At 38.8% G+C, this 10,710-nt stretch overlaps 1 protein-coding gene across 1 annotated transcript; it reads left to right on the top strand.

Annotated features, from left to right (window-relative positions):
• Positions 1-1,772: 1,772 nt before the first annotated feature.
• Positions 1,773-10,074, top strand: LOC149831461 (zinc finger protein BRUTUS-like). Its single transcript, XM_090013910.1, has 14 exons — positions 1,773-2,137; positions 3,455-3,664; positions 4,165-4,359; positions 4,445-4,752; positions 4,853-5,090; positions 5,167-5,335; positions 5,447-6,700; positions 6,841-7,012; positions 7,181-7,402; positions 7,508-7,645; positions 8,205-8,439; positions 8,571-8,630; positions 8,846-8,917; positions 9,280-10,074. Exons 1-14 carry the CDS (start codon positions 1,799-1,801, stop codon positions 9,379-9,381), a joined length of 3,714 nt encoding a protein of 1,237 aa, XP_089870036.1. The 5' UTR covers positions 1,773-1,798; the 3' UTR covers positions 9,382-10,074.
• Positions 10,075-10,710: the final 636 nt, after the last annotated feature.

Below are 10,710 nucleotides of genomic sequence, written 5' to 3' on the forward strand. Positions count from 1 at the left end.
ATAAACCCAATTGAGATGCATTTATGGATCATTTCGTACTAGATCTGATACTAGGAGGCTAATATACACTCGCGCTTGCATTTAAATGGGCCGTCTAGTATTTGGAACGGTTGTAATGTGACCAAAAATGAACTTGTTGGCATATTGCTTTTAGGACTCATGTGAATTTTTTAATCAAGATACATTTATGGATGATTCAGTAATGGATCTTATACTAGGAGGCTAATATACGCTTGCGCTTACGCTCAGGTGGGCCATCTAGTATTTGGAATGGCTGGAATGTGGTTATAGACAAACTTGTGGGATATTACTTTTGAGAATCATGTGTACTTTTATAATAAGTAAAAAGTTTTAATTTTTTCTCAAAATTTTGGGTTTGAGAAAGTTTTTAAAAGGCTAGATTTTTTAGGAATGTTCTATTTTTTCTTGAATTTAATCGTATGAATATGATTTACATGCTTGGTTTTATAAGAATCCACTCTTAAATCATTTTGATGCATAAATGTTTTTTTCTAAAGCTTTATAATCAATCTCTCATAATCTTCATAAATATTCAAGCATTTTTTTATTAAAAATACATGATCTAGTAGTTAATTCCTAGCAAAATCACCATGTCAAGGGCATCCAGATGCTTGAATTTGCAAAAAAAGTGTTGGAAATGCCCATATTTCTAGTTCTCAATTTCTAGTGACTCTCTCTCTCTCTCTCTCTCTCTCTCTCTATATATATATATATATATAGGGGTCTAGGTGCCAACCAAAGTTAGGAGCTTACCATGAGTGAACAAAGTTTTTAGGGTGTTTTTCATAAATTTGACCATGCAAATGAATTTGATGTAATCAATTTGCTAGCAAATGATACTTGGATCATGTTTTTTGATAAAAAAAAAATGTGCCATAAAAATTATAAATAATCAATCTTCAAACCTTATAAAAGCCTTTCCATGTGTCTGAATCAAATAATCTAAGGGTCCATCCTTATAAAGTCAAGTACTTAAAACACAAGTATACAGTCAGATTTGAAAAAAACTTCAAAAACCTAATAAGGTGGCAGTAGGCACGGAACAAGGTAAGCAGCTACCCTTAAAATTTGACAATGTTATGAAAAAAATTCATTCATTCATCAAGCTTACAAGACTTGAGAATTCTTGTAAAATTTGGGTTGTGATCTTAGAACTTTACCATGTAACAAGGCCTGTCATATGGACAATAGAAATAAATGCCACAAAGATTTTTATATCTCACGACATTATCACGTTCTGAAAATGTCAAGCTAACGTGAGATTGTAAAAAATAGTGCTTACTTTCAATAGATCACGATACTATTGCGAAACAATGGAAAGCAGGTCAAAAAGTTTTCAAACTGTCTCCTTATCCTCCCGTTAATAACCCCAAGGCCTTAATTTCTCCTCAACCCTCCGAGCTTTAAAAAAAAAAAGACTTGAAAAACAATCCGAGCGGTCCATATCACACTGACACCTGCTACGGACACAGCACAGTGCGACCGCTCAGCTGCTAACGTGGCAGCCTCCGTCCAACGTGGCAAATCCGTGCCACGTGAGCAGGAGCCCCCTGCATATAAGATCCCCACCTTATCGATCCACGGTGAATGTAACGCGTCTCCCCCCTCCTCCTGAACCCACTTTCTTCACCAACTAAAAAAAACGTTAAATAAAAAACTGGAGAGAGAGAGAGAGAGATCATCAGAATTCTTTGCTTAATTTCAATTGATAAAGAGAGAGAGAGAGAGAGTCTGTTGTTTGTTCTGGTATACAACTCTTGCGTTTCGCCGTTGGGTGATGGCGACGCCGTTGGCGGGGCTGCAGCACAGCGACAGGGTGCTCTCGCAGCAGATGGTGTGCCCCCCAGTCGACCCTCCCTCTTCCTCAGCGCCGTCGTCGCCCTCCTCCCCGTCTGCGGCCACGGCAGCCGCGAAGGACAACCTGCTGAGGTCGTCGCACCGGTCTCCGATCCTCATGTTCCTCTTCTTCCACAAGGCCATCCGGTCGGAGCTCGACCGTCTCCACCTCGCCGCCCTCGATTTCGCCACCGTCTCCGGCGGCAGCATCGACGCCTTGCTCGGCCGGTACCATTTCCTCCGGATGATCTACAAGAATCACGTCATTGCCGAGGACGAGGTATTCCGTTCCTTCCTTTGGTTCTAGCCTGGAATTGTACGTAGATCGCGATTCGATTCACAAAATTCGCAATGTTTACAGTTTCCGATTCGATCCGCGTTCGAAGATTGGGAATTTGTTATTTTGTTTTTGAAACGGTGGTATTTTCGTTGTTGTGGTTTTTCGATTCGTATTAAGTGCTTGAGGTTGGGAATTCTCTCAATCTTTAGGTTTTTTATTTGTTCCGAGTGCATGAGTTTGTGAATCGACCGACCGTCAATGTCTGGTTTTTTGGAATGATTTTTTCTTTTTTGCCTTGTTAAGAGAGTGCAGATGATGAGAATTGTTCTTGAGCTCTATACAATGCAATTTTCGGTCAAAGTTTTTATGGTTTTAGAGGATTTGGAGTCGTTTCTTGGGGATTTTACGATTCCAAATGAGCCATATGGTATCGTAGTTGTGTCTATGTGCGAAGGCTTAAATTTTTATGCTTAATCTTTCGCCAAAATAATAACGAAAAGAACTTGTGTTCTTCTGACTCTATATAGATGAGCATTTGTTGATGAATTATTTCTTCTTGAATAGAGGGGTAATTGGATTCATTTTGAAATCTCTGCATCAGTTTGATGCACATTAGTGGCGATAAAAATCTTGTTAGTACAAAATTGTTATTTTTTGGCAATACCATAGTTGGAAAGTGTTCCTGTCGGCGAATCCATTTCATAGGCTAACCATAACTTACGTCCCACTGCTACTGCATCTTGTGAGGCCTTCTGGTTTGGGGGAAGTGAAGTTGAAAATAGTACACGCATTCATGTTGGGTATTTTAGCGATGTTTTTTATTGATTCACGACATGTAAGGGCATTGTTTTTATGTACTCTAGTCTGTTTATGGCCATAGCTTCTATTTTTCTTGTTTCCACAATTATGAGTTAGGTGTTAATCATTGTCTCTCTGGATTGCACATAGACATGCATCTGTATTTCTTTAACAAATGTTCCTAGTAAAGCATACTTCGTATTTATTTGGATACGCATGATCTTTCTACTTCAGAGTTGGGCATTCTTGAAGGTGTCTGTTTCGTGCAGTGGTTGGTCATTTTGTTTGTTGTTCTTTCTCCTTGGGTTTATAAGAAACCATTAGTCGAGATCTTGTCTACTTGATTTATACTTTGAATGGTGCATGCCATGTGATCCTGATCTTGCATTTTTCTTCTTTCTTTTTTCATGTGAATTTCCATGAACGCTTTAAGTGGTCTTGGTGATGAGACTCGCTGCAATGGACTGCTAAGATTTGATGTTAATCTTCAGCTCATGTGAGCAATTTTCTTGAACACAGGTGATCTTTCCAGCCCTTGATATACGTGTGAAGAACGTAGCACGGGCATACTCATTGGAGCATAAAGGGGAAACTGACCTTTTTGATCACCTGTTTGAAGTGTTAAACTCCAACTTACGTGATGATGACAGTTTCAGGAGGGAACTGGCAGGATGCACGAGGGCCATCCAAACATCTCTTAGTCAGCACATGTCCAAGGAAGAAGAACAGGTACCATACACAATGCTTAGTTTTTCCAGGGGGAATCTTGTTATGAAGGGCGTCATGTTATCATGTTAAGCATATTGAAGTGTCAACTTGCTAATGACGTCCAGTTGAAGTAATACTTTTGTCCCTCAAGTTTGGCATTCATGCAATGCTTCCAGACTTGAACCAGCCCGATTATCTGTATTGCGTCTAGGCCTAGGTTTACTGGTTTAGTGTGTTTCATGTTTGTGTCCAAACCTATCTCATCTCAAGATGGGTTCTGATAGCACATTAGGGCAGTATGGGCTAGATCTCCATCTTGCTTGCATGACTGTTGATCTCACCTGATGAAGGTTTTTCTTGATTGATTTTGTATCACATCAGACACAACTAGGGACCTATGCTTCTGTCAATGTTTGGTCTTACAGTGTTCTGCATTCTCGAGCTACTGATGAATTTTGTATGGTATTCAAAACATTAATCTTATCAGCACTTTTTTGTTGTTAAATTTTGATTTGTTGCAGGTCTTCCCTTTGCTCATTGAGAAGTTCTCATTTACAGAGCAGGCTGCATTAGTCTGGCAGTTTTTATGCAGTATTCCAGTGAGCATGATGGCTGAATTTCTTCCATGGATCTCATTTTCTCTTTCAGTAGAGGAGAAACATGATATGCGCAAGTGCTTGTTCAAGATAGTTCCTGAAGAAAAGCTTTTTCAACAAGTAATACTTCTAAAAAATGCTACTTGTTTCTTTCTGCTTCTTTTGCACAGGGTACTTACTCTCATGGGATTTTTTGCAATCATAGGTTTTCTTTACCTGGATGGATGGAAAAAGTTCAACCAGGCCAAGCAAGTCTTGTGAAGATTGTCAGATCAAGTATGTCATGGATACAGATGAGCCTCCCAGAAGTGGTAAAAGGAAACAACCTGATGATCCTGATCTTGGTGGACCATGTCCTATAGATGAAATTTTGCACTGGCATAATTCCATAAACAGAGAGCTAAAGGATATCGCGGAGGAGGCGGGGAAGATACAACTTTCAGGAGACTTTTCTGATCTTTCAGCTTTCAATGAAAGATTGCATTTTATTGCTGAAGTCTGCATCTTCCACAGGTTCATGATCTTTGTGTTACAAACTGCTGATGTCTTGTCATGTTGTGATGTTAATTTTCTGTATCTCATGGTTCCTTATTAGTTTGCGACTTTTTTGCAGTATTGCTGAAGACAGAGTCATATTCCCGGCTGTTGATACAAAGGTCAAGAAAGGTGTTTCGTTTGTCTTGGAACATGCAGAAGAAGAGATTCAATTTAATGAGATTAGGTGCCTTATTGAAGATATTCAAAATGCAGAGGCTAATTCAACTACGGCTGAGTTTTACAGAAAATTATGTGCACAGGCTGATCAAATAATGAATACTGTACAGCATCACTTTCACAATGAGGAACTTGAGGTGAAACTATAACTGTTTCATTTTTTTATCATTGATTTTTTTATGAAGTAGAAGTTAATATAATATTTATCTGTAGGTTCTTCCTCTTGCACGGGAGCATTTCAGTCACAAAGAGCAGCGAGAACTTCTGTACAATAGCCTATGTGTGATGCCACTGAGGTTGGTGGAGCGTGTTTTACCATGGCTAGTAGGTTCATTAAAAGAAGAAGATGCAAAATATGTTCTCCAAAATATGCATTTGGCAGGTCTGATCTTCATCCTTGTTTGCATTGTTGTTGCGTTGAAATTCTACTCAGAAACTTACATTGTCTGTCATACATGAGCATACAGAACTCAGTGATTGTTATGTCTTGCAGCTCCAAATTCTGATGTTGCACTTGTTACACTTTTTTCTGGATGGGCTTGCAAAGGCCGTGCTCAGGATAGTTGTGATGCTGGAGCATTTATATGTTTAACGTCGGATCAAGTTGGTGGCTGCCCTGTAAAAATGTTGAATGGAGTTGCTGAAAGTTCTTATGGACAATGTTGTTCATGTGTTCCTGCATTAGGATCTAATGGGGAGTCATCTTCTCTGCTGGCTGATGAATGCGTAAGGCCATTGAAACATGCCAACCTCTTGGCAGAATATGAAGATGTTCGTGATCATGCTCAAGCCGTAAATTCTAGGAAGCCTTGTAGTAATCAGCCCTGTTGTGTCCCAGGATTAGGAGTTAGTGGCAGTAATCGTGGGAAAAGTAAAAGTTCACTTACTACTGCAAAGTGTTTACGTTCCTTACCTTATAATTCTTCTGCACCGTCCCTTTGCTCCAGCCTTTTTACGTGGCAATCAGACATGGGCTCTGGCATTGGGCAAACTTTAAGGCCCATTGACAACATTTTTCAATTTCACAAAGCCCTCAGAAAAGATTTGGACTATTTGGATGTTGAATCTGGAAAGCTTATGGACTGTGACGAGAAATTCCTCCGGCAGTTCAGTGGAAGATTTCGCCTGTTGAGGGGCTTATACAAAGCTCACAGTAATGCAGAAGATGAAATTGTATTTCCTGCCTTGGAATCTAAGGAGTCCCTTCATAATGTTAGCCACTCCTATACCATTGACCATAAGCAGGAGGAGAAATTATTTGAAGATATATCATCTGTTCTTTCTGAGCTATCACAACTACATGAAGCCTTTAATGGTGCCATGGAATCTGTAGATAACACTAAAAATGGATTTGCTATGTTCAGTTTTCATGATAATGATTGGACCAGAAATCACCATGAGCTTGCGACAAAACTTCAGGGCATGTGCAAATCACTCAGAGTTGCATTGGATCAGCATGTCTTCAGAGAGGAGCTTGAGCTATGGCCACTATTTGATAGACATTTTACTGTTGAGGAGCAGGATAAGATTGTAGGCCGTATTATTGGGACTACAGGAGCGGAGGTACTTCAAGCAATGTTGCCATGGGTGACGGCTGCTCTCACTCAGGAGGAGCAAAATAAAATGATGGACACATGGAAGCATGCAACAAAAAATACCATGTTTAGCGAGTGGCTAAGTGAATGGTGGAAAGGAAGCTCTGAGGCATCTTCATCAAGGACTTCAGATAATAGCATTCCCGTGCAAGGTCGTGCTATTTTTCAGTTATTGTTATGCCTTTGCATTTTCTTTTCATGTGAACAGTATGTGGAATCAGGATAAATGATTAAAGTTTCCTTCCATATAATGCACATGCTTTCTAATGGTTTCTGCCCTTCTGATAACCAGGTAATGACGCCCAGGGAAATGTCGACCAATGTGACCAGATGTTCAAGCCAGGATGGAAGGATATTTTCAGAATGAACCAAAATGAGCTTGAGGCAGAAGTAAGAAAGGTGTCTCGAGACTCATCACTAGACCCACGAAGAAAGGGTTATCTTATTCAGAATCTTATGACCAGGTAAGGAGGGAATACAGCTCCTAATTTCACTTCAGGCCTATCTTCTAAATTTTGAATTGGGTTTACTTGCTTTAACCTGAATGGCATCTAGCAGTCTGCTTCTGCTTTTGTACTTCAATTTGTTATAATAAGGTTAAAAAATGAACTAACCTTTTCTGGTTCTACTAGTCGTTGGTTAGCTTCCCAGCAGAAGTTGCCTCAATCAAGTGCTGGAGAAACTGCAAATGGTGATGACATACCTGGGTGCTCTCCATCATTTCGAGATGTGGAGAATAAGATATATGGCTGTGAACACTATAAAAGGAATTGCAAGCTTGTTGCTGCGTGCTGCAACAAGTTGTTCACATGCAGGTTCTGTCATGATAAAGTCAGCGACCATTCAATGGACAGGTCTGTTTTCTTATTTTTCTGAAACTGAAATGATTGATGCTGATATATTATAACCAAAATCTTATTTTCTAAAGGTATGTGATATTTAATCTTCATTCCTTGCAGGAAAGCAACTACTGAGATGATGTGCATGCATTGTTTGAAAAATCAGCCTGTTGGGTCAACATGTGCGACACCCTCTTGTGATAAATTTTCAATGGCAAAGTACTTTTGCAATATCTGCAAGTTATTTGATGATGAAAGGTCAGGATACATTTTAGTTGAATTCTTGATGCTCATAGAAAATTACATTATTTGAACAAATGCTTATATCTACAATCTGTGTGAATGGTCAACTGATGTCATTTTCAACTTGGATTGGTTTAGGTTGTTCCGTGCCTTAATTTGTATATGCATTGCATGATATGATCTTGTTGAGCAACATCTCATTGTGGCTTACTGGATGTGTTTCATGTTTGGGTCATACTTAGCAGTATCTACTTCAGTTTCAATGGATAACTGCTAATCTATGTTGTTCAATTGTTCTTGTTCCTCTCTGACCTTGTCCCAATGTTTAGAATTAAGTATTATTGCCTTGGCTGGCCTGCCTAGCAGTAGAAATCCTCACTCAATTAAACTTCTTTGACTTTCTTTCTTTTTTTAATTGAATGCTGAAACTTTTTTATCCTCTTATGCTTGAAAATTTGGGATTATGCCACTGTAGTACTAACTTCTGGATAAAATATGTAAAGAATCAATTTTGCTATGTTGTATTCTAAATTATATTTGGATATTCTTGAGCAAAATTTTTACTTTGCTGCAGGACAGTATATCATTGCCCTTTTTGTAATCTATGCCGCCTTGGAAAGGGGCTTGGTGTTGACTTCTTCCATTGCATGACTTGCAACTGTTGCCTGGGAATGCAACTGGTAGAGCACAAGTGCCGGGAGAAAGGTCTAGAGACAAATTGTCCAATTTGTTGTGATTTTCTCTTCACTTCAAGTGCTTCAGTGAAAGCTCTTCCTTGTGGTCATTTCATTCATTCAGCATGCTTTCAGGTATTGTGTTTGTGGAGCCATTGCTATACTGAAATTATAAGCATTCATACGCAAACTTTTGCTTTAGAACTTTTCTGTTTCATTAATAAAACTGATAGAAAAGAGCATCTTGTTCTTTCTTCGGTGTTTAGGCCTACACTTGCTCTCATTATACCTGTCCAATATGCTGCAAATCCTTGGGAGACATGGCTGTAAGTGAACTTTTTATCTCCAAATTGATTTGAAAAGTTCTCCAGTAAGATGATTTCTGGTGGAGGTACAAGCTAGTTTGTGTTGGAGAGCATTTTTTTGGGTTAAATGTGTAATTTAACATTTGTTATTTAAAATATGAGGACGAGAAGAATTTCTAGTAAACAATATTTGCAGTGTCATTGTTGATTATCATCTCATTCTGCTAATCATTCAGGTCTACTTTGGCATGCTTGATGCCTTGTTAGCTGCAGAACAGCTTCCGGAGGAATACAGAGATCGGTATCAGGTAAACAATACAATACACTTTAGTTTTGAAACATGCATAGAATCCACCGCCTCTGTGTATATGTATGTGTAGCAAAACATTAATTAAAAAACAAGGATGTTATGTGGGGATGGTGATAGATTGAGAGGGGACATCTGTAATTTGAAGCCATATTAAAGTATGCTTCTTGTCATTTTAAAATAACTTTTCAACCTGGTTGGTAGGAAAAGATCTGGTGGAGATTGAAAACTCTGGCTTTTAAATTCTGATCAACAACTTTTAAGAACTGTGGAATTCTCAAAAAAACACTTAGGAATTGTGGAGTCTTGCAGTTTTTTTTATGTATGACAGTTTAAGATTTAAAAAGAAAAAATATCTTTCAGGATATTCTCTGCAATGACTGTGAGAAGAAGGGGATGTCTCGCTTTCATTGGCTGTACCATAAATGCGGGTCTTGCGGCTCATATAATACTAGAGTAATCTAGGCAGGATTTTCCAATTTTGGAAGAGGATGGTATATAGCATTGATGGCACATTTTCTACCACCCCTCCCATGGAGGGCAAGCTTTAAGAAAGATGAAGTTTCTCTATTGATTGATGGTGGTGAGCTATTTCTTTTTGGCTCTCGTGTACGTATACAGACATGCACCCATCTTGTCACAGGCGCTTCCAAGATATAATCAGGCCCCCCACCCCTCCTCTCTCTCTCTCTCATATAGTGGAGCACCATCAGTATGAAAGTTGGTCGATGTGGTGCATGTGAAAAACTGGGACATGCAAGTGCTAGTGAAAGGACACTTATATTAGTTTGCCTAAGAGCTTGCTTTGCAGCAATCGTGCGGGGAAGGTGAAAGATGAAGGTGGCATTGGCTAATAACAGGCAATTGCAGCCTGAGTGGATCGCATGCAGGCAACCAGCAGCATTATATATCAACCATTTGAAAGATCGGAAGCTTCCTTGCCCATGCAGAGGCTGTTGAATCTGTTCTTGTAACTTGAAAATGGTTACCCATTGACACTGGGTTCTTCGGAATTGGCAGTGTTCAAAGAACTGTACTTAGAAAGGAAAATGAAATCATGGAAGCATCATGAAATATCAGTAATGGTTTCCCTTGGTCTGGAAATTCTTTATTGGTACTCACTGTGATATTTTTTGTGAAATGTATTCTTGTGATTGTTATAGTTACTTTCCAATGCTTATGCTTCCCTTTACAGTTGAATTGCTATTTCTAAGAGTGTTTGTTGAGTTCACCGACCAACCAAGTGGGCATTATGATTTGAGGGGTTTTCACCAACTTTCCTTCTTGGTTGGGTAGTGTTTTCAACTTTTCACATGAGCCGAAGGTTTTCCTCTGCTTGCTTGGATGATCTGAAGAAATTTCACCTTGCACAAAGTTAGGCCCGTTTGGATAATATTTTGGAAAAACGTTTTTTGAAAAAAAAAACATTTTGATGGTGAATTTGTTAAAGAAATAAACATGTTGCCTCTTCAAAACGTCTATTGTTGCAATCTTTGACCCTTCAATTGAGTGTAGTTGATAAATCTTTGATTGGAACCATCATACTTATGTTTCAAGAGACCCCATTATGGATCAAGACTGGACACATGGACACACCTTGTGACACGCCATGGCATGTATGGATTTTTTTTGTATTTTATAATATTTTAAATAACAAATATGTTTTTAAATATTTTTAGTCCACATGTCTCATTTTTTTAATATTTTGGAAATGCACATCTAGTCATGGTCTATGTCCGTATCTATGTAATAGCATAGAACAATCACCAATACACAACTAGTGTGAGATTTCAA

The sequence above is a fragment of the Nuphar pumila genome, chromosome 7 (assembly GCF_984573655.1).
Source record: "Nuphar pumila chromosome 7, dmNupPumi1.hap1.1, whole genome shotgun sequence".
Taxonomy (NCBI): domain Eukaryota; kingdom Viridiplantae; phylum Streptophyta; class Magnoliopsida; order Nymphaeales; family Nymphaeaceae; genus Nuphar; species Nuphar pumila.